The 25,018-nt window shown below is 44.1% G+C and overlaps 1 protein-coding gene across 19 annotated transcripts in view; it reads left to right on the plus strand.

Annotated features, from left to right (window-relative positions):
* celf6 (CUGBP Elav-like family member 6) overlaps positions 1-25,018 on the plus strand; it is a 196,716-nt gene that overhangs the window by 139,894 nt on the left and 31,804 nt on the right. For 13 of the 19 annotated variants that reach the window (XM_090222271.1, XM_090222273.1, XM_090222281.1 and 10 more), the window contains exons 3-5: positions 2,182-2,230; positions 13,988-14,116; positions 20,927-21,006. In XM_090222271.1, the coding sequence (XP_090078397.1) occupies positions 2,182-2,230; positions 13,988-14,116; positions 20,927-21,006 (258 nt within the window). The remainder of the gene's footprint in view (positions 1-2,181; positions 2,231-13,987; positions 14,117-20,926; positions 21,007-25,018) is intronic. The other 6 variants (XM_090222274.1, XM_090222275.1, XM_090222283.1 and 3 more) reach the window with 1 other exon arrangement.

Consider the following 25,018-nt stretch of genomic DNA (forward strand, 5'->3'; position numbering starts at 1 on the left):
CCACCACTCTGTCCTCTAACTCTCCCTAACACCACCACTCCATCCTCTAACTCTCCCTAACACCACCACTCCATCCTCTAACTCTCCGTAACACCACCACTCCATCCTCTAACTCTCCGTAACACCACCACTCCATCCTCTAACTCTCCCTAACACCACCACTCCATCCTCTAACTCTCCCTAACACCACCACTCTATCCTCTAACTCTCCCTAACACCACCACTCCATCATCTAACTTCCCTAACTCCACCACTCCATCCTCTAACTCTCCCTAACACCACCACTCCATCCTCTAACTCTCCCTAACTCCACCACACTATCCTCTAACTCTCCCTAACATCACTACTCCATCCATCCAAGAGTGTTGCGGTTCTCCTCCACCCTCCTCCTTCACTCCAAACAAACCAGCGGAGAAAACGAAAGGCTTCTAGACACAACATCTGGAACTCCCCAAGTCCCCCATCTGCCCGCCACAGCCCCCAGTCACTTTATCTTAAACCCTCCAGGCTCTAACCACAATTTGTCATCTGTGCTCCCATTCAGACAATGCCCAGTTCCACCACTCACAGTACAGTATCCCTCAAACAGAACTATACTGAATGGTTTTTATGGGATATGCATGGGATCCAGTGACATCTCATCTGTTGCTCTCGTGAGTTAGTATTCTCATAGTCATAGTGTTGCAGCCGGCCGTGGGATAAGACAACAATAGATCCGTGTTATCTCCAACTCATGGCCTATAAGTGTTGACATTAGCGTGTCTGTGTGAAGGTTGTGTGGGTGTGGGCTGTGCAGCGTTACCCTTTGGTTCAGCACCATAGTGTATTCTGGTGCATTCTGGTGTATATACATGTGGAACTAGGAGTTTGACGATAGATACATACATCCCTCCACGTCGTTTAGTCTCTTGGTTATATTTGACTCATGACGCCTGGGCTCATGTCAACTGCTGTCTAGTGTACCACGACCTTAAGCCTTTCAGCCATAGTGAACCTGACTGATGGGAGTGGGCAGCCCTGCACTGTGCTGCTCAGTGACAAACACACTGGTCCTGTCCTCATGCCCTATGTAGAAGAGACAGACCCAGTGCCCAGGGTCTACTGCAGTCTCCAGGAGACACAGCCAATACACCACTCATGGAAGGCTGCCCTCACTAAGCACAGAGCCTCTCTACACTGACCTTTACCCCCACACTATTCATCCAGGGGAATAGGAAGATATTTGTCTTGTTTTATACAGTCAAAGGCTTTGAAGCTTCTTCTTTTTTTACATGTCATACTCCTGAGAGAGATGGAACTGTGTTCAGGGGGCAAAGAGAGCCATGGGAGTTTTTATTCACAGCAGGCGTTTTAAAAGCCCTTCTAATGTTGGGCTTGGCGCTGCTAAGCTTTTTCCTCTCTGGACTGTATCTTCAGAGGTTGTTTATTGATTTGAACTTCTAACCTTTTTACAGTACTTTATGTGTTTCTTGGACGTGTTTTTGTGTGTGGCTTTCAACAGCCAGTGTGTCTGGGGTGGGCTTGGCTGACCAGAGCAGAGCAGCAGCATACTGGTCACGACGCTTGGATCTGGTCCTGAGGGGAGGGGTGGCGGTGGTAGTGGTTGGGAAGGTAGGAAGTGTAGAGCTGGGCAGGGCAGGGCAAGTCATAGAAGGGTAAGGGTTGAAAAGAGAGAGGGAATGAGGAGAGGGAGGGACAGAGGGAGATAGGGAGAGAGGATGTGTATAGAGCTGGGCAGGGCATGGCTGTAAGGGACAGAGGGAAGTAGGGAGGAGACAGGAAGCTCAGGGCAGCCAGAGAAGACCTCTCTCTGTGGGGTGATAGTGGGTGATGTAATGGCATTAATCTCCTCATGCCATCTGACAACCAGTGTGACTCTGTCATTGAAAAGTGCTAATTCTGCTGAACTGTGAGGGGGAACCAGGCATCTCCGGAGGCCAAGGCCCTGGATTAATTAGGCATGCTGGCATCAAACTCAAAGCTCACACATTCTCCTCTTCTTCTTTACTAGAACAGAACAGAGCAAAGCACTGTTTGTGTTGTTTATCTGATGCTCCAGTGAGTCAGGACAAGAACTACAGGCCCATGAACACCACTCTGTCCCCTTACCTCCTGGTAGTGGTTGTAGTGGATGTCCCCAGGTGGCCACACTAACCCAGGTGTTTTCTCCTCTCTTTGCAGATGAACCGGCCCATCCAGGTGAAGCCAGCCGACAGCGAAGGACGAGGAGGTAATTAACCTTCTCCTGGTTGTCCCTTCCCTCTTTTCACTCCTACTCCCTCCTTCCCTCCCTCCCTTCACCCCTCCCTCCACCCCTCCCCTCCTCCACTCCTCCACTCCTCTGCACACCTTAATATTCTGCTCTCAGTAGGGACACACTGGGAGTTTGCAGAGTAGCCGTTAATATAGGTCACTCGCCTCTATTGACTTTCCATCTGTGCTGGCCGGACCAACAGAGAGGGGCTGTGTCAGGTTCACTGTCACTCTGAGAGGTTCAAAGTCGAGTGAGGAGCCGGAGGAGGAGAGGATGGGTGGGGACCTATTCCTCCTCACTGTCCTCAGAGTGACAGCTCAGCCTGGTTACAGATGAGAGCAACTGGGACTTAACCCCCCCTTCCATGCACCTCCATATCCTTCCTCTTCCCCCCTCCTCACCCCCACACAGCCACACTTCAGAGGTCCTGAATAGGCTTTACCAGTCAACACCAGGACAGTCATACCCGTCCACTTTGTACTGCCAGGTAAATCGTACAACTCAGATTTGTTATTTTGTCAGCATATAAAATGGACAGAGGAGAGAGTGTAGTTAGTAGTCAGACATGTTTATAAATGATCCGTGATTTTGGGTTTAGGCCTTTAACACCAAATCACAAAACAGAATGAAGGTTTTTACACAGAGCTGAAGAGCCACCCGCCAGCTTGGCCCTAGCCAGAATGACAGTATGATTGACTAGATCATTCCAAAGCCATTTGTAACATTATCGGGGTTAATGCAGATTAAGCCAGTTACAGATTTACATGTGGCATAATTACATCTAATTGACCCAGTGTGCATCTACACTGTGAGGGTCAGATACATTATATGTATCCCAGCCTTCTGAGTTACACCACAGCCAGCCAGGGTAAGATTAGACCCAGACTGAGCCAGTTTGGTGATTTACGTGGTCAAGATGTGTGAATCAGCCGGCCCATTTCCCAGTTCCCTGACACACACTCGCTCTCCTATTTAGAACTTTAATTAACGACCATCTAAAAACAGGCAAAGTCTGACGGACAAGACCTGGGCGGGAGCCAATCGGCATATTCACAGAGATAAATTGGATCTCTGGTTTAAGGGAGGGAGGATGGATGGGCACCGATATCAATTACTACTCTTTCTCTAGCCGGAGAGGAGAGGGGGAGAAAGAGGAAAAATACAGACCGAGTGAATGAAATACAGAGGGCGCTCTATGCCAGCCAGCCCAGTTCTGTTCTCTAGCTAGTCAGTCTGTCACAGGAACATTGTGTTGGGGACGACAGACAGAATATAGGACACGGCGTGGAGCTGAATGAAATGTGAGCACGACAACAGGCCAGGACCCAACAGAGATTTTGAGCGTTAATGGCAACAGGAAGTCATCAGACAGGGCAGGCAGGTAAAGCGTAGCCTCAGCTGATAATGAAATTAGATTTACTATGAAGGCCTCGACTTCATAGTAGACAGCCCTGGGTAGGAAAGGGATTAATCTCTCCCTCTGCGTGTGTGTGTGTGTGTGTGTGTGTGTGTGTGTGTGTGTGTGTGTGTGTGTGTGTGTGTGTGTGTGTGTGTGTGTGTGCGTGTGTGTGTGTGTGTTCACGTGCGTGTGCATGCATGTGTGTCTCAGTCAGAGCAGATAGAGGGAGGCCAGCCCAACCAGGTAGACAGTATTCCCACCAGGGTATAGCTGCAGATTGGTTAGTAGTGGGACGTGCGCTTGCGCTGAGACTTCTGCCCCCATGGAATGGAGACATTTATCACATACAAGACATCAGCAATTATCTGTCATGAAGAGTCGCAAAGGTGTCTCGGTTACGTGCTTCTGCAGGCATTACGGCCCATTAGTGGGTTTAGAGACGTTTGTACACCCCCCTGCCTCCCTCTCCCTCCTTCCTGCCTCCCCCTCCCCCAGAGAGCTGTCCTCTCTCCAGGGATAGAGATGTGTCAGGAGCGCTAGTAAAAGTTTGGCACAGGAACTGACTGGGACCAGACGACGCATAATCCTGCATATCTATTGGCCCATTGTGGATAGGAAAACGAATTCTCTGGGCCGTCTATTAGAATGACTCATGGGTTATTTATTTCTCCTTTGCATTATCAAATAGAATAGGAGGATGGGATGCGAGGAGGCTTTTCATACTTTAAATCTATTGTCACGTTGCTGCTCTGAGTCAACCACCACTCCTCTCCACTCCTCTCCCTCCAAGTCCATCTTTATCTCATGTTACAACCCAGCCTTTATTTTCAACTTGATCAAGTCATGATTTCAATTGGGAGATATGGCGAGACAATTGAAGCAGGGTGCCTCTGCTCTTCTGCTATGTGGACAGTGCTTGAATAGAAAGTGTCTCATATCTCTACTTTAAACCCGAGCAATTTGCCTCAATCCAAACGGGGCTGGGGAAGGGGATAGAGAAGGGAGGGATAGAGCTTGTGATAGAGAGAGAGAGAGAGCTCCAGAGCAAGGCCCAGAGAGAAAAGGAGGGAGTGAGGGAGATGGAGAGCTGGGGTCGGCAGGATGAGAAGCTAACGGAGGGTGATGGGTTAGCTGAGCGAATCTCAGCACTAAATCATTTGGGAAGCACCCCTTCCTTATCTCCTCCTCTCCATCTAGGAATCTCTTCCCCCTGACCTTGTCTGCTGCTGTGTTTGAAGAAAAGATGAAGCCATGTTATCTATGATTGGAGATGGCCATTATCTAAACACAATCTGCAGGCTGCAGGTCCCACTCCTCCTGTAGCCATCCAGCCATGGCCACCGTAGTAGAATGGAGAGAGGCCATGCTGATGAGGACAAGGATGGTGGATCAGTATCAAGTGCCCTCTCTCCCTCCCTTTATTAACTAGGAGAAGACAGAATGCCTCTCTCCTATTCTCTCATTACACTTCTCTAACACACACACACTTCCATCTGCATTGACCTTTTAGTCCAATCTCCAATCTCTCTCTACAGCAGTGTTTACCAGCTCCAGTCCTCCAGTACCCCGAACAGGACACATTTTTGTTGTAGTCCCGGACAAACTCACCTGATTTGACTCATTGAGGGCTTTATGATTAATTGACAAGTGAAATCAAGTGCGGTTGTCTGAAGCTACAACAGAAATGTGTCTGTTGGGGTTACTGGAGGACTGGAGCTGGGAAACTCAGCCTTGCAAAAGTATTCACCCCCTTTGGCATTTTTCCTATTTTGTTGTATTGTAATGTAAATATATTTGTATTTGGATTTCATGTAATGGACATACAAAATAGTCCAAATTGGTGAAGTGAAATGAAAAAAAAAAAAGTTAAAAAAATATATAAAAAATAAAAAAACGGAAAAGTGGTGTGTGAATATGTTTTCACCCCCTTTGCTATGAAGCCCCTAAATAAGATCTGGTGCAACCAATTACCTTCAGAAGTCACATAATTAGTTAGATTGCACACGGGTGGACTTTATTTAAGTGTCACATGATCTGTCACATGATCTCAGAAAATATACACCTGTTCTGAAAGGTCCCAGAGTCTGCAACACCACTAAGCAAGGGGCACCACCAAGCAAGCGACACCATGAAGACCAAAGAGCTCTCCGAACAGGTCTGCGACAAAGTTGTGGAGAAGTACAGATCAGGGTTGGGTTATAAAAAAATATTCAAAACTTTGAACATCCCACGGAGCACCATTAAATTCTAAAAAAATGTGAAAGAATATGACACCACTACAAACCTGCCAAGAGAGGGCAGCCCACCAAAACTCATCGACCAGGCAAGGAGGGCATTATTCAGAGAGGCAACAAAGAGATCAAAGATAACCCTGAAGGAGCTGCGAAGCTCCACAGCGAAGATGGGAGTATCTGTCCATACGACCACTTTAAGCTGTACACTCCACAGAGCTGGGCTTTATGGAAAAGTGGACAGAAAAAAAACATTGCTTAAAGAAAAAAAAACAACGTGTTTGGTGTTTGCCAAAAGGCATGTGGTAGACTCTCCAAACATATGGAAGAAGATACTCTGGTCAGATGAGACTAAAATTGAGCTTTTTGGCCATCACCTCTCATCACCCTGAGAACACCATCCCCAAAGTAAAGCATGGTGGTGGCAGCATCATGCTGTGGGGATGTTTTTCATCAGCAGGGACTGGGAAACTGGTCAGAATTGAAGGAATGATGGATGGTGGTAAATACAGGGAAATTCTTGAGGGAAACCTGTTTCAGTCTTCCAGAGATTTGAGACTGGGACAGAGGTTCACCTTCCAGCAGGACAATGACCCTAAGCATACTGCTAAAGCAACACTTGAGTGGTTTAAGGGGGAACATTTAAAGTCTTGGAATGGCTTAGTCAAAGCCCAGACCTCAATCCAATTGAGAATCTGTGGTATGACTTAAAGATTGCTGTACACCAGGAGGAACCCATCAAACTTGAAGGATCTGGAGCAGTTTTTCATTGAAGAATGGGCAAATATTCCAGTGGCTCTACAAAGTATTGACTTTGGGGGAGTGAATAGTTATGCACGCTCAAGTTTTCTGTTTTTTTTTTGTCTTATTTCTTGTTTGTTTTTTCAAAATAATAAATATTTTGCATCCTCAAAGTGGTAGGCATGTTGTGTAAATCAAATGATATAAACCCTCCAAAAAAATCTATTTTAATTCCAGGTTGTAAGGCAACAAAATAGGAAAAATGCCAGCGGGGGTGAATACTTTCGCAAGCCACTGTATGTTCATCTTTTGTAATAGAAGAAACACACCAGACTGACGGATGGCTAAAATACAGCTAAAAGTCTCATTCTAATAGATGGCCCAGATAATTAGTTTTCCTATCCACAATGGGCCAATAGATCTGCAGGATTATGCACCGTCTGGTCCCACAATGGTGGGACTCTAATGTTACATTATCAGGCAGACACAGACCTAATGGTGGGACTCTAATGCTACATTATCAGGCAGACACATACAAAATGGTTGGACAATTTAGCATTAGAGTCCCACCATTCTGAATGCTTTCTTCCTGATAATGTAGAATTAGAGTCCTACCATTCTGTATCTGTCTACCTGATCATGTAGAATTTGAATCTCACCATTCTGTATGTGTCTACCTGATAATGTAGCATTAGAGTCCCAACATTATGTATGCATCTACCTGATAATGTAGCATTCGAGTCTCTGTGTATCTTTACATAGATGCAGTTTGACTAGAGCGTGTATCAAGGTTCGTAATTTCTGTCTGGGTTATACTCGGCCCTACGGCATCCTGAGGAGTTATCCTTTTTTTTTGCTCTGTGTTCGTCCTTGCCTAGGCGCTTCCTCTTCTCAGTGCGCGTCTCTGAAGGATGACCCCAGTCTGGGAGGTGAGAGATTGACAGGACCTCAAGCTCTTGTGCAGTGTGCTGTCGTGCCCCAACCAGCAGATAGGGAAGAGTGAGGGCTGATGTGTGGCTGTTGCAGCAGGCTGCCAGGCCGCTGGGGAGGGGCTGTCTGGAGGCACCTCAACACCCACTGAGGACCGTGCTCCACTTTACATGCAAATGAAGCCAAAAGATTTCTCTCCGCCTCTGGACACGAAACATGCAAAACTTTGAAAAGTCAGAAAGAGCCCGGCAGGGCGGCACACACCCAGTTTGTCAGAGGTGCAGGGAACACAGTGTAGTAGCTCAAGGTTGGCTGGGCATTAAATTAAATTGCTTTGTTACAGCACCTGTATGATAGGGCCATGCCATGAGAAAACATACACCCAAATTGTCTAAGAAAAAATAAATGGAGTTTAAATATTTGGAAAGAAATTGGAACAGGCAATTTCACCACAAAAAGTCGCAACGAAAAGTCGCAACGAAAGGCCCTCCTTGTGCTTCTGAGTAAATGAAAGTGAAATTCCTTGCAATACGACTTATGCATTTACAATCAGGGGGCCTGGATCCTGTCGTCACTCCTCCTGCGGGAGGTAGCCTAGTGGTTAGTGCATTGGGCCAGTAACTGTAAGGTTGCTGGATCGGATCCCTTAACTGACTGACAAGGTAACTGACTGACACTGCAACTGACAAGGTAAAAATCTATTGTTCTGCCCCTGAACGAGGAAGTTAACCCACTCTTCCCAGGGAGGCTGTCATTGTAAATGTAAATAAGAATTAGTTCTTAACTGACTTGCCTAGTTAAACAAAGGTTTAAGAAATGAAATGTAAAAAATGCCTGATACGGTGACAATTTGAATATTCCTTCCCTTCTTATGATTATATTTACTGCCTCACTATGTTGAATAATCTTCTGGCATTTATCAGATTAGGCCTATTAAGAGACTATGGGTCAGTCAGATGTATCTTCATCAGCATTACAGCAGGCCAGGCTGAATCTGGGGAGGGAGCTGGAGATGGAGCTGGGTGTGGAGCTGGGGACTTTACATAAAGTTGGGGTATAGGGCTGAGGAGCAGGGCTGGAGCTGGGGCTGGGGACTTTATATAGAGCTGGGGTATAGGGCTGAGGAGCAGGGCTGGAGCTGGGGCTGGGGACTTTATATAGAGCTGGGGTATAGGGCTGAGGAGCAGGGCTGGGGCTGGGGACTTTATATAGAGCTGGGGTATAGGGCTGAGGAGCAGGGCTGGAGCTGGGGCTGGGGACTTTATATAGAGCTGGGGTATAGGGCTGAGGAGCAGGGCTGGAGCTGGGGACTTTATATAGAGCTGGGGTATAGGGCTGAGGAGCAGGGCTGGGGCTGGGGACTTTATATAGAGCTGGGGTATAGGGCTGAGGAGCAGGGCTGGAGCTGGGGAGGGAGCTGGACCTGGGACTAGAGCTGGGGTTGGGGCTGATGCTTGGGGCTTTATATAGAACTGGGGTATAGGGCTGGAGCGGAAGCTGAAGATGAAGCTGGAGCTGGATCTGGGGTTGCAGTAGACCAGCAGGGCTACAGTACTGGGGGCTGTATATAGGGCTGGGGTATGGGGCTGAGGAATGTGGCTGAGGAGTAGGCAGCAGCCGTGTGCCATGCAGCGTCAGGTCCAATAATGAGCCATCAGCACCATAACCCATCTGATGTGTTGCCTTAAACATTACTGTGTGCTTGAAATGAACCCAGAGGCCTAGCAGGAAGCTTTTATCGTTTGGTGCAGCTGTCCATGCTTTCAGAGCACAGCACACACACACGGTCAGGGTGAGCAGCACACTTTACGTGATATGGCAATGAGGCATTCAAAAAACATGTCAACCACTAACACTTTAGTCTAGCATGAGACTAATTGTTTCTAGGGCGGCATTTATTTGCAACCAGAAGGAAAAACTTTAGCTAAGTAGGTTTCTCAACAGCTCATTCCCCACCCTGTGTGTGTGTGTGTGAGAGAGAGAGAGAGAGAGAGAGAGAGAGAGAGAGAGAGAGAGAGAGAGAGAGAGAGAGAGAGAGAGAGAGAGAGTACGTGCGTGCAGAGAGTACGTGCGTGCAGAGAGAGAGAGAATACCAAGCCAGACACACTGCACCCTACAACAAAAGTAGCACTTTAATCCAGAGAGAGAAGCATCAATCTTGACAGCATATGGCATCTGTGCAAAATCCATTAATTTTTAATACACCGGGCGCTGAAATGAAAAGGCTTCCTGAGACAAGCGATTGTCAGATGTCAGTTGTGTTTTGATAACTTTGATCTTCTCTTCTATTTGCATTCCTAAAATGGGGCCGTCCACATGCCATCTCAGACTGGACATGCCATCTCAGACTGACACAGCCCTATATCCCACACAATTACACCTACCTTCAGTCAAGCATTGAACAGCTGCGGAGAGAGAGACGAGTGGAGGATAGTATGTGTGTGTGTGTGTATGTGTGCGTGCGTGCGTGCGTGCAGTCAGTTGGACACTGTAGCACACAAACCTAGCTATCCATCTCTCTCTCTCTCTCTTTCTCTGTTTCTCATGCAGACACTCATTTTTAATGTTACGCAGTGGCGAGGAAGGACCATGTCGATTACATGGGTGGCTACTGAGTGGAGCCTCATTCACAGTACAGATCACCTGTTATAGCAGGGCTGCTGTTCTATCAGGGCTCATTTATAGACAGGGGTAAGAGGGGCTAGGATCTCTCTGTGATAGATAAGTATGGAGGAGAGGGGTCAGACAGACAGTCGGGTCAAGTATCCATGTCAGTTAAATCCTAAGTGTTCTGCATAGTGAAGCATTCACTTTAGTCTGGATTATAATGCAGGATTGTACTTTAACTGTATACTCATTGATTTTCCCCCTCCACACACACTTTTATGAAGAACTCTCTCAGTCTGTTCTGGAGGCTAGACATCTCGTTATGCAGAGTAGTGAGCATCGCTGGTTATTTATTCATAACCATAAATGCACTTTAAAAGCCTCCGAGTGGCCATAAGAGTAGAGAAACCTTGCAGATCCAATAACGCACTGCTTTGGAGACAGGTGCAAAATGGACAAATTAATAGCGATTCATACTCTGGCCAGGGTGTGCGGTGCGGTGGGCCGGCCGGCCGGCTCGGCGAGAGGAGAGGAGAAGAGTGCTTAGGTCAGGCAATGAAAAGATATCGTCTCCAAATTCAATCTTCTCACTCCGGCCGTTCCTCCCTCCCAGAGGAGGGCTCAGAAGAGCTCTCACTCTCCTTTAACACTTTTGCCGGGTGTCATTTATTTCTTCAGTCTGCATGTTTGAAAAGTTCATTACCTCACTCATGGCTAGTTAATTAGCCTTGTAAAGCTATCATTAGGCCTCCTCAGGCCCCGGTTGGAAATTAGTCTTTGTCCCAAAACATTAAGATGCCACAGGAGGCCTGTAAAAGTGCACTTCTACCATTAAGGCCTGATAGTGACACCCCAATGAAACGTCTGATGGCCGAGAGAGAGAGAGAGACAATCCAAATGGAGTCAGGTGTGTTCTGGGAGCCACTCAAGTCTCACCTTTTGTCTCATCTCTGAAGCTCTGACTCATTCCAGACAAACACCTGTCCTGAACTGCTCTGTGAGCTGAAAGCTGTGAATGCATCCCAGCTGAGACCCATATCCTGTCCTCTCCTGGTTTATTTTTTGGTCAGCTCTTTTTTTTTTCTTAAACAAAAAACTTTATTTAACTAGGCAAATCAGTTAAGAACAAATTCTTATTTACAATGACGGCCTACCAAAAGGCAAAAGGCCTCCTGCGGGGACGGGGGCTGGGATTAAAAATTAAATAAATTAAATTAAATATAGGACAAAACACACGTGTCTACAAGAGAGACAACACAACACTACATAAAGAGAGACCTAAGACAACAACATAGCATGGCAACACCACATGACAACACAGCATGGTAGCAACACAACATGACAACAACATGGTAACAACACAACAAGGCAGCAGCACAACATGTCAGCACCACAAAACAGAGTACAAACATTAAAGGGCACAGACAACAGCACAAAGGTAGAGACAACAATACATTACGCAAAGCAGCCACAACTGTCAGTAAGTGTGTCCATGATTGAGTCTTTGAATGAAGAGATGGAGACAAAACGGTCCAGTTTGAGTGTTGGTTGCAGCTCGTTCCAGTCGCTAGCTGCAGCAAACTGAAAAGACGAGCAACCCAGGGGTGTGTGTGCTTAGGGGACCTTTAACAGAATGTGACTGGCAGAACGGGTGTTGTATGTGGAGGATGAGGGCTGCAGTAGATATTTCAGACAGGGGGGAGTGAGGCCTAAGAGGGTTTTATAAATAAGCATCAACCAGTGGGTCTTGCGACGGGTATACAGAGATGACCAGTTTACAGAGAAGTATAGAGTGCAGTGATGTGTCCTATAAGGAGCATTGGTGGCACATCTGATGACCGAATGGTAAAGAACATCTAGCCGCTCGAGAGCACCCTTACCTGCCGATCTATAAATAAAGTCTCCGTAATCTAGCATGGGTAGGATGGTCATCTGAATCAGGGTTAGTTTGGCAGCTGGGGTGAAAGAGGAGCGATTACGATAGAGGAAACCAAGTCTAGATTTAACTTTAGCCTGCAGCTTTGATATGTGCTGAGAGAAGGACAGTGTACTGTCTAGCCATACTCCCAAGTACTTGTATGAGGTGATTACCTCAAGCTCTAAACCCTCAGAGGTAGTAATCACACCTGTGGGGAGAGGGGCATTCTTCTTACCAAACCACATGACCTTTGTTTTGGAGGTGTTCAGAATAAGGTTAAGGGCAGAGAAAGCTTGTTGGACACTAAGAAGGCTTTGTTGTGACACAAAACCCAGGGAGGGGCCAGCTGAGTATAAGACTGTATCATCTGTGTATATCATCTAGTCCCCATCCAGCCAGTCCCCATGACCACACACTGTGTACCCTGTTCTCCTCTGGCCTATCAGGCCAAGGACCGATAGAGGAGCTTTACTGAGTAGAGAGATGGCTGCTGGGTATGTGACGGTGACGTGTGAGGCGTGACTGCTGTAGATGAATGTGTAGGAGCAGGAGAATGTATGAGGCCAGTTATTACAGCAGATGGTCATGTAGGAGTGAGAGGCTGGAGCCATGGTCATGACGTTTGAAGTTTGAGTCTGGGTCCATGCGAGGCGGGGTCTGTGTGAGGCTGGGCCAGTGTATCAATCAAATTATTGGTCACATACACATGGTTAGCAGATGTTAATGCGAGTGTAGCGAAATGCTTGTGCTTCTAGTTCCGACAGTGCAGCAATATCTAACAAGTAATCTAACAATTCCGCAACAACTACCTAGTACACACTACCTAATACACTCCCTGTATGGCTGGGTCAGTGGGAGGCGTGATCAGATGAGTGTGATCGTGACTAGCAACAGGGCTTCCACTTTAAGATGAAGCTCTGACACTGCCAGCCATAGTAAGAGTGGCTTGCCGTCGGGCAGGCCGGCAGGGCATGCTGATTATGCATGTGCCAGGCACGTGTCTCATTTGAACTTCACAGGAATGTAACAGGATCTGAGGTTCCCCTAGCTTTATTTTTAGACCAACTATGTCTAATGGTACCTGGCAGGTACAGGAGATGTCACTTCTGTCCAGGGCCAGGTGATGCTCTCGCCCCTCGTCTTCCCCCCACCGCTCCCTCCCCAACGCGGTCAAATGACTCACGCTGAAGATCAACAGTGTCATTTCCAATAAACTCGTCTTCCTCTCCCTGCCACGTTCCATCAGTTCTGGGGATGGGTTCTTGCTAGTAGCCATTCCATTCCACAACACAGTCGAATAGGAAATGCATAATGTAGAAGAAGGTAAAGAAGATGAATGTTCTGTCTAATGCCAGGGGAGATTAATTAGAAAAATCCTCCCTTCTGACTGGCCAGGTCTGGAGGTATAGAAGCCATACATCGTAGTCACAGCGCCCCCGTCTGGCCAGCGGGACTAGCCGTGTCAAAGCGGGCTAGGGAGGGGAGGGTATAGGTCAACACAGGATACAGCTGTACAACACACAACTCAGGCAACACTATACACTATACACTGTATACTATATACACTACTATGCTATACTGGAGCTCTTATCTTCATGTATTACTGCTGCTTGACAGTAACAGCACTCCAAACAACATCTGTATCAACCATCACCCAGACACTGCAGGCAGCTCTATCTACTAGAATAGCTCAGTGGAGACAGGATTATGTCTTCCTCCCAGGGAAACCACACAACAACAACAACAGAACACCAGTGTGCCTGATGACGACGGGGAGTGTTTTGAGTTTCCTACTGAGGTGATCCTCACAGACTCAGCAGAAGGGTGCCATCAGCTGTAGCATTTGTTTGTGTTCTCTCTCCTTCTTCCTTTCCCTCCTCTCCTCCTCTCCCCCGGTTTCCCTCCAGAAGACAGGAAGCTGTTTGTGGGGATGCTTGGGAAGCAGCAGAGCGAGGAGGACGTCCGGCGGCTCTTTGAGACCTTCGGCCAGATCGAGGAGTGCACCGTCCTGAGAGGGCCTGATGGGGCCAGTAAGGGTCAGCGTCTGCCCACACACCTCACTTCCTCTTTGCCTCTCTACTCCCTCTCTCTCTTCTTACCTGTCTCCTTCCTGCTGTCTCTTGCTCTCTACTCCCCTCTTTCTCCCCCTCTCTTTTCTCTCTCTCACACACACTCGCTCCCTCTATTCCCCATTTCTATCTCTACTCTCTCTCCTTCTCCTCCTCCCTCTCCCTCACCCTGTATATTCCCTCACCTCACCTGTCCCCTTCCTACCCTCCTCTTCTCCCCTGGCCTTACCTTCCCCTTACCGTTCTGTATATCCTGTCCATTCCACTTCTTTCTCTCACCTTCTCCTTATACCTCCCCTACACAGACAGCATCACACCTCCTTCCTCTCACCTATCTATCTTTTCTCTCCACACCTCTCTCTCTTCACTCCCTCCTTCTCCAGCTTTCCCTTTGTAGTCCCCATTCCTCACACCATTCACTTTCCCTAGACTCGTACTCAACAAACACATTGCAAACACCTCCTCCTCTTCCCTCCAACTCCCTTCCTCCTCCTCTTCCTGTTATCAGAAAGGCGGTGGGGTGTAATTATGTTTGTTTCCCACATCCCTGTCATCCCTCCCTAGAGACGTTTGTCGACGATAATGTCCTACTGTAAATAAATCAGTCTTTCCCTGGCTTTTACCCCTGCCACTCACAACAAAAACAGTCGAGCAGTATTCACCAAAACACAACAACGGCACAGATGCTATGAAGTCAATTGAATCATAACAAAGTGAAAGATGGCTATGGATGTTTGATTCAAGGTTTGATCATACCCAGCAGTGTGTCTTCCTCCTATCGTTTGATTGGTCTGTCTCAGACCACAAGCCATGTTATTTCCTCTGATAAGCAACGAGCTTTGGGGTGCACTCTCTCTCTCTCCTACCTACCTACCTACCTATCTACCTACCTACCTACCTACCTACCTACCTACCTACCTACCTACCTACCTACCTACCTACCTACCTACCTACCTACCTACCTACCTACCTACCTACCTACCTACCTACCTCTCTCTCTCTCTCGCTCTCTCTCTCTCTCTCTCTCTCTCTCTCTCTCTCTCTCTCTCTCTCTCTCTCTCTCTCTCTCTCGCCTCCTATATTAAATAGCTGAATGTGTGAAATAGATGTGTGAGAAAGTGGGAGGTTTGATAATGTGCAGCTTCCAAGTACATTCAAGAGAAAGGCTGCCTATATTGAGCCATGTGATTATCGGTGTGTACATCTGCTCCGCTCTCTGTTGATCCGGGCTCTATTGTTCTGCGTTCCCCAAAGGCCTGCTCCCTGCTCCCTCTCCCCGGGCCGCTCCCCGCTGCCTGCCTGGCTCTGATTGACAGCCCACAAAATGAAATAAGCCCAGTACTGTGTGCTCCTGCTGGGTCAGACTGGAACCAGGGAGCTCCCTCATTCACTCGTTCTCTCTTTCACTCATTTGCCAGCCACTGTAGCGCTCCTCTCTTCTCTCGATACTACTCTCTATACCCTTCTCATCACCAGTTTCACATCACCAGCTCTTTTCTTCATCTTGCTTTATGTCTCTCTCATTGTTGTGCTAAGATCTGTAGTTGTGTACCATAGGTGTTGTCTGTTACTTACAGACTGTCCCAGTTGTTTGGCCTCCAGGTGACTGAGAGAAGGGTTTGACTGACTGCTCCGACCAGAGCCAGTTGTGCAAGAATCCCATGACATCGTTAAGGAGACGGTGGCAGCAAATCATTTTGGCAACCACAGTACCACTAGACATGGTCCCATCAGTCAAATGAAACAGATCTTGAAATTGACAGTGCTCTCTATTCCATTATGGAGCCTTTGTCCCCTGTTGATGTAAATGTATGCCACTCGGAGGCTTTCAGCGTCTTTTCAACCCAATAAAAAGGCCAAGATGTTTGACATCCATCTCTGTATGGCAGCCCTGCTCAAAGTACTCTCAAAGTGAAACACTTGCTGCCAGAGTTGAATGGAGCGAGGAATTGTCAGGAATAACAGAGAGATGGTTTTTAGGTCTATAATTAAGTTGTGTTATAAATGTCATCCATTCTGCCTGATGGAATTCCTGCATACATATTATTTTCCTTGGGAATTTCAAAAGGCAACACAGAACCTCCAGCTAGCTTGAAAGTAATGCAGTCTTTTTTTTCTTTTTTTTATTCTCAACCATCACATTCAAAAACCTTGACTGAATGCGCACTATAATTTATGAGTCTAGCTTCACTTCCAATTCTTTTGAGAACTTCATGCTCCGGGTCCTAAACCTATCCAAGCTTTTTTTCTAGGTCAGGGAAAGCAAGTCTACACACACATGCCGCTACGTTCGCTGCCTCAGTCAGTGGGGGGTGTTGAGAGCCCCACATGTTTAAATACATGTTGTTTGCCAATCGCAGTGATTCTCAGTCTGCCCTGCCTCCAGTTGAGCTGAGTCGGGACACCAGGGCTTAATCACTGCCAGGGCCAGCCTTGTTAGCTAGGTGGATGTTGGGGATGGAGGTTGACAACCAACAGTATGTCATCTAGGACCTGGAAGCGAAAGCTGGGCTCTTTGAGTTTCCAGAACAAACCCTCCCTTATTATTTCCACTACAAAGGTTAAACGTTTTTGTTCCCTCAAACAGAGGCGTGCAATCAAACGTTCCCCCAGACGGCTGCTGCCTCCCTCCCTCGCTCCAGTTGGAGGAAAAAGGGACCTTTAGCTTCCAAAGCAGAGGGGAGTGCCAGAGAAGGGAGAGCAAAGGGGCCACGGTGAAATCAAAGCCCTTTGTGACTTGTCTACCAACCACTTTTTAGTCATGTCTCCTGCCTTTATATAGCATCTGGTCTGAACACATGCTAACTTACCCACGCAGCCGAGTTCCCATTTACGTTTAGAAAACGTAATATTACATTAGAATCACATTTTCACATGTCTACATACAACATTGATCATGTTGATGGAGCACAGATTGCCAAGGTGACAAGGGGAAATTGTTTATATGCAGCCAGTGTATATAACTCCATTCATGGCCACATTTGATTTGGTTGAGGAAATGATTCATTTGTCTACACAGGGATGCTGGATGGCTGTTTTAGAATGCCTAAGTGAATGGGCCAGTGTTTCTCTTGGGTGTAGCTATCAGCCATTGTAATTTAAATGAATCATCTGTGCCCCTGCGGGGAATTGATGATGAATAAATGTATATAAACACTTCTAATTGGATTGTTGAAAGCTTTCTAAACGGGTATCAGCTGTTTTTAAAAGCTAGGAAAACGCTGTCTGTCTTACACACTGGTCCTGCTCCGGTAAGAAAGGTCCATATGAAACCAGATGAGTTAATTACCTATGTAGTTAATTAGCTATCTAGTAACCAGACACGAGCTGCCTCCAGAAGACAGTGATAAGAAGGAGTCTAAACTAGAAGAAATCATTTAGCAAAATATGACTGGGATGAAGCCTGCAGTAAAATGCACCTATGGAATTTAAAGTGCTCAATATAGGCTAATTTAAATATACAGTACAACACTTTTTTACAGTATACTGCTTTGATGCAGTATAACACTTTCAAACAGTACAACACTTTATACAGTACAACACTTTTAAACAGTACAACACTTTCAAACAGTACAACACTTTTATACAGTACAACACTTTTATACAGTACAACACTTTTATACAGTACAACACTTTCAAACAGTACAACACTTTTATACAGTACAACACTTTTAGACAGTACAACACTTTTATACAGTACAACACTTAAACAGTACAACACTTTTATACAGTACAACACTTTTATACAGTATAACACTTTTATACAGTACAACACTTTTATACAGTACAACACTTAAACAGTACAACACTTTTATACAGTTCAACACTTTTATACAGTATAACACTTTTATACAGTACAACACTTTTATACAGTACAACACTTAAACAGTACAACACTTTTATACAGTACAACACTTTTATACAGTACAACACTTTTATACAGCACAACACTTAAACAGTACAACACTTTCAAACAGTACACCACTTTTATACAGTACAACACTTTTATACAGTACAACACTTTTATACAGTACAACACTTTTATACAGTACAACACTTTTATACAGTTCAACACTTTTAGACAGTACAACACTTTTAGACAGTACAACACTTTTATACAGTACAACACTTTTAGACAGTACAACACTTTTATACAGTACAACACTTTTATACAGTACAAAACTTTTAGACAGTACAACACTTTCAAACAGTACAACACTTTTATACAGTACAACACTTTTAGACAGTACAACACTTTTAGAAAGTACAACACTTTTAGACAGTATAACACTTTTAGACAGTACAACACTTTTATACAGTACAACACTTAAACAGTACAACACTTTTATACAGTTCAACACTTTTATACAGTATAACACTTTTATACAGTACAACACTTTTATACAGTACAACACTTAAACAGTACAACACATTTATACAGTACAACACTTTTATACAGTACAACACTTTTATACAGCACAACACTTTTATACAGCACAACACTTAAACAGTACAACACTTTCAAACAGTACACCACTTTTATACAGTACAACAATTTTATACAGTGCAACACTTTTATACAGTACAACACTTTTATACAGTACAACACTTTTATACAGTACAACACTTTTATACAGTTCAACACTTTTAGACAGTACAACACTTTTAGACAGTACAACACTTTTATACAGTACAACACTTTTATACAGTACAACACTTTTAGACAGTACAACACTTTTATACAGTACAACACTTTTATACAGTACAACACTTTTAGACAGTACAACACTTTTATACAGTACAACACTTTTATACAGCACAACACTTAAACAGTACAACACTTTCAAACAGTACACCACTTTTATACAGTACAACAATTTTATACAGTACAACACTTTTATACAGTACAACACTTTTATACAGTACAACACTTTTATACAGTACAACACTTTTATACAGTACAACACTTTTATACAGTTCAACACTTTTAGACAGTACAACACTTTTAGACAGTACAACACTTTTATACAGTACAACACTTTTATACAGTACAACACTTTTAGACATTACAACACTTTTATACAGTACAACACTTTTATACAGTACAACACTTTTATACAGTACAACACTTTTATACAGTACAACACTTTTATACAGTACAACACTTTTATACAGTTCAACACTTTTAGACAGTACAACACTTTTATACAGTACAACACTTTTATACAGTACAACACTTTCATACAGTTCAACACTTTTAGACAGTACAACACTTTTAGACAGTACAACACTTTTATACAGTACAACACTTTTAGACAGTACAACACTTTCAAACAGTACAGCACTTTTATACAGTACAACACTTTTAGACAGTATAACACTTTTAGAAAGTACAACACTTTTATACAGTACAACACTTTTATACAGTGTAACGCTTTTATACAGTACAACACTTAAACAGTACAACACTGTTAAACAGTACAACACTTTTAGACAGTACAACACTTTTAGACAGTATACCACTTTATACAGTACAAAACTTTTATGCAGTACAACACTTTTAGACAGTACAACACTTTTATACAGTACAACACTTTTAGACAGTACAACACTTTTATACAGTACAACACTTTTATACAGTACAATACTTTTATACAGTACAACACTTTTCTACAGTATAACACTTTTATAAAGTACAACACTTTTATACAGTACAGCACTTTTATACAGTACAACACTTTTATACAGTACAACACTTTTATACAGTACAACACTTAAACGGTACAAGACTTTTAAACAGTACAACACTTTTATACAGTTCAACACTTTTAAACCGTACAGCACTTTTATGCAGTACAACACTTTTAGACAGTACAACACTTTTATACAGTACAACACTTTTATACAGTACCACACTTTTATACAGTACAACACTTTTAGACAGTACAACACTTAAACAGTACAACACTTTTAGACAGTACAACACTTTTATACAGTACAACACTTTCTTTATTGTGCATAGTCTTTCTCTGTTTTAGTATCTCTCCCTCAATAAACATGTGTATTCTGATAGATCAGAATATGTTAAGACAATTTATTCCTTGGAATAGCTACATATTTGTGTGTTTCTTTTTAACCATGTGCATACATATTTATACGTTAAATCTTGTTTAACATATTATGGTGATCGAAATCAGAAGATAATTATTTGAAACCCCAAGAATGCTACCTTCAGTTTTTTGTCTGTTCCTGTAGATTTTTGCATAAACCAGGCAACAGATTTAAGATGATTTGAATGCCCCTTGAGCAAAGCCCTTAGTAGAAAAATATACACAAGCAAAGATACTGGCAGATAGGCATATTATAATAGTATGCCTTTGTCATCATAATCTGTTTTATGATAGACTGCACACAGATCACAATGTGTAAATATTAAACAGATGAATAATCACAACCAAGGCTCGGTGGTAGATGCTGTTGCTCCTGTGCTCCGGCGTAGAGGGGTGGAATTAGAAATGGGCGAGGGACAGGATGTTCCATGCAGCTAATGCCTTCACTACAATTAGAATGATTTATTCAGAGTTATGCACTGAAAACACAAATGGCAGAATACATTAACAAACTAGATAACATGAAAATAATGGTAATGAATGTTTTTGCCTTACTCAAGGCCAGCTCTCTGATGCTGCATCTCTCTCTCTCTCTCTCTCTCTCTCTCTCTCTCTCTCTCTCTCCCTCCCTCCCCCTGTCTATCGGTGTGGGCGCGTGTGTGTGCAGGCTGTGCCTTTGTCAAGTTCTCCAGCCACGCAGAAGCACAGGCGGCCATCAACAGCCTGCACGGCGGACAGACCATGCCAGTGAGTATAACCGTGTTACACACACACACACACACACACACACACACACACACACACACACACACACACACACACACACACACACACACACACACACACACACACGCACACACACGCACACACACACACACACACACACACACACACACACACACACACACACACACACACACACACACACACACAGCTTTGATAAGATTCTAGTACTCATATAGTATACAGAATTGGAATTCAGACATTCTGTATAGAATATTGACGGCATAGCCCTTCCTAAAGCATTCAGATAATACATTCACACATAATACATTCACACATAAAACATTCACCTAGACTTTCTTAGCATTTATTAACGTTCACAAAATAATCACACAGTCAGCATCCAACGTTTCACATTGCACAACTGTATGTATGTGCAGCAAAGATGTCTTGTCATTGAATATACTGTATATATTATTGGATCAGATGTCGGATAGTAATCTGCTCACCCTGTTGCAGGAAATGTCATGCACAGCAGGAAATGCAAACTTGTTGTGTGTTCAAGGTTTAAAAAGGCTTTGAAAGTTTGTCATTTCAACTTTAAAATGTCTGACTTGATTTGTCCTAACTAACAATTTATGAACCCCTACAAAACTGTCAGTTTGTTATAATCCACACAATAATTCACATTTCCTGTTGCTGCAGGATTACTCCTGCTGTGAGAAACTGGTCAAATTAAGATCCTACACCTGTATATCTCCTCTCATATTTATTATTCCTTTTAACCAGTCTGTATCTATGGAAATCATTTTGTAATGATATATGAATACTATACATTGTGTGTCCTAGAATATATATGCAAGATTAATATTATTTCACGTTCAAATATGAAAATCGTCCCTGAAAAATATGTGAAATCAAAAATGTAATAATTGATTTAGTGCACACTCATTGGGAGGAAAATAATCAATCATGGAAATAATGAATTCTCCTTCAGTCTAAAAACACAACATTCACACAGAGCTTATCTTTCAGCGTATTTAATTGGAAAATGCAATATACTAGCACAACTTACGAGTCTTAGGAGACTAGTTATTACACTTAGGTTTTGTAGCAAGCCTGCTTGGACGATTCATTTGAGACCACGATAGTAGAGAATAAACCGTGGAACCAAAGTGTTTTACAGTATCTTGCTGTATTTCTCTAAACACAAACATCTCCTCCTACCCAACATGCTGGGACTCATACTAACTATTGGATATCCTGCAACTCCTGTCAAACTGCAGTAATTACAAATTGGGGTTGTTATGCTTGTTATCTGGCATGTAACGGCCATCATTAAATATGTTTTACTAAGGGAAGATGATGAATAACACAGAATCTCCATGCATATTTTAGATTCACAGTCCCTGGCAGACACCTTAAGTTCATACACTCCATTGATGTTTTGCTGTAAATATTTACTTCAGCTCTCTGGCAACAGGATAGTGTCCTGGAAGCCAGATGTCATTTACAAATATTTCCCTTACTGATGCTGTCTGACACGTTTTGCAATAGCATTAGAAGTCACAAGCTTAAGGAGGGGTAAAAAAAACAACTTTGGGTTTGTATGTCTGTTGCTGCGCTGAGCCCCTGCCCTGCCCAGCCTGCAGTAACACAGGGTCAGTACCAAAGCCAGCTAAACCACTTGAGAGCTGCAGATGAACTGTCCAAGGCGACATATGGAGCCCCAAACAGACCCGGAGTTGTATCCAGAGCCATCCAAAAGCTCATTAATAATCTATATTATCCATATCTCGCCCTCAACCCCTGCACCTGTTACTTCTATATCCTACGTCCAAGTCCCAGTCAGATTAATAGGCAAGGTGGCCTTTAGTACCGAGCTAAGGCTTTGATACCGAGGGGGATGCAGTTCATTTGGATAATATCAGTGCCACATGTCGTCAACAACAGACTAACAGGAGGCAGGATCCAGAGAGGCTCTCTAACCTACTGCCAGCTGTGGGGTCTGGACCAGTCTCGCACAAAGAGCTCTCTCTTAATGTTCAACTCTAGAGCATCTGTGTTAGCTGGCAGCCACACCCGGCCGTAAATAATACCTGCACAGACCAAAATACATTGGCGAAGGGCAGCGGCTGATAGATCAGGTCTTTAATTGATGCAGATTGCAGGTGCCCCTAATTGAACTTAAAAGGTAATCAGGCTCCAAACAGGCCGACGCTCTCTTGATTCAGCTGTTGAATTAAGGCCGTGGGTAGGGGGGGGGGGGGGGGGGGGAAGGGAGAGGGAGGGAGAGAGAGAGAGAGAAAAGTGGGAGACACAGGTGGCAGGGCTTCAAATGGCAGAGCCGGGGGCAGACAGCACCCAGCAAATTGCAGACATGGCCGTGTTCTGTGTCGCACCGGCGGTGACAGGGTCTGCTGAGCTCACTAGTGTTGGCAGGAGTGAGACAGTGTGTGAGAGGAGGGAAGGGAGAGCAAGAGAGGTAGTGGAGAGACAGATTAATGAGAGATAACACAAAGCTAAAGAGCATGACACATAATACTCTCTCTCTCTCTCTCTCTCTCTCTCTGTCTCTCTCTCTCTGTCTCTCTCTTTATCTCTCTCTCTCTCTGTCTCTCTCTCTCTCACTCTCTTTCTCACTCTCTGTCTCTCTCTCTCTCTCTCTCTCTCTCTCTCTCTCTCTCTCTCTCTCTCACTCACTCTCTCTTACTCTCTGTCTCTCTCACTCTCTGTCTCTCTCACCCTCTGTCTCTCTCACTCAACACAATTCAGTTCAATGGGCTTTCTGTCATGGGAAACATGTGTTAACATTGCCAAAGCAAGTGAGGTAGATAATATACAAAAGTGATATAAACAATAAACATTAACCGTAAACATTACACATACAGACGATTCAAAACAATAAAGACATTACAAATGTCATATTACGTATATATACAGTGTCACTCTCTGTCTCTCTCTCCTACGCTGGATGAAAGCATGATAGAATTTCTAACACAGATACTAGTACGAGAAGAAAAACTTGTATTGCTTGAGATTGCTTACACTGTGTGTGTTTTTGGCTAGGTATATACTTCATGTAAATAGTGTTGATATGATGTGTATTTTAATGGTGTGTTTGTGTGCATTGTTAAAGTGGGTGAGTGTAGTGGGTAGGTCATGTTGCCAGGCCCCTGGTGAACAGTATGGACCAATGCAGACAAAAAGACAGACAGACAGACGGAGACACATACCTCCCATCAAGCCCACGGGGATATGTGGAGAGACTGGTTCAACTGGAGTTGAACTGGAGGCTCACATGGAGGCCTCATCCAATTACTGGACAAACTTGTTATCTTCAATTTGATTATCTCATTTATGGCTTTGGGTTTAACCCTTTCAGCAAGGATGGAGCCCAATAATGTCACTGAACCAGGGTTTAGTGCAACAGCTTACAAAGCATTCCCTGTTTTTACGTCATATTGAGGAGACTGGAATTTCTGCTATGTCCATGAAGTATAGAAGTTGAATGATTACAGAACCATTCTACATAGTTGCCATTATGTTAGTAAAGTAGTGGTTTGTCATTAGTATTCTGTTAAGACAGGCTTCCACACATTATTTCCCATATTTTGTGGTCATAAGCTTCTGCTGAGGATAAAGTCTGAGTGTGTGTTTACATGTCTGTATAGTACCCACTTCACACCAGTGTCTTCATATCAGGGCTATGAGCAGATAAAAACCTAATGCCGTTTCACTCTTGTAGCTTATTTCTAATCCCTCAATTACATTTCCTATTTATTTTTTTTTATTTTTTTGGCCTGTACACAAAATCCAATGTGAGTTTTTCACAAGTCAAGTGTGTTGTTCTCAAAATTAGATTAGTTATTGAACCTGTGACAAATTCCTCAGCTGTAACCATCAAAAGTGAAGCTTCCCTGTTGCCCCTTATCAAATTCACTGAATTCATTTTCTTTCGAGACAGGAGTCATGCCGTTGGAGGTTATTATTTTTGTTTGTTTGTCAGGTTCTGATTTTCTGCTGGGAGAGAGAC

This window comes from Oncorhynchus mykiss, chromosome 26 (assembly GCF_057628025.1).
Source record: "Oncorhynchus mykiss isolate SJ-2025 chromosome 26, ASM5762802v1, whole genome shotgun sequence".
In the NCBI taxonomy this organism is placed as follows: domain Eukaryota; kingdom Metazoa; phylum Chordata; class Actinopteri; order Salmoniformes; family Salmonidae; genus Oncorhynchus; species Oncorhynchus mykiss.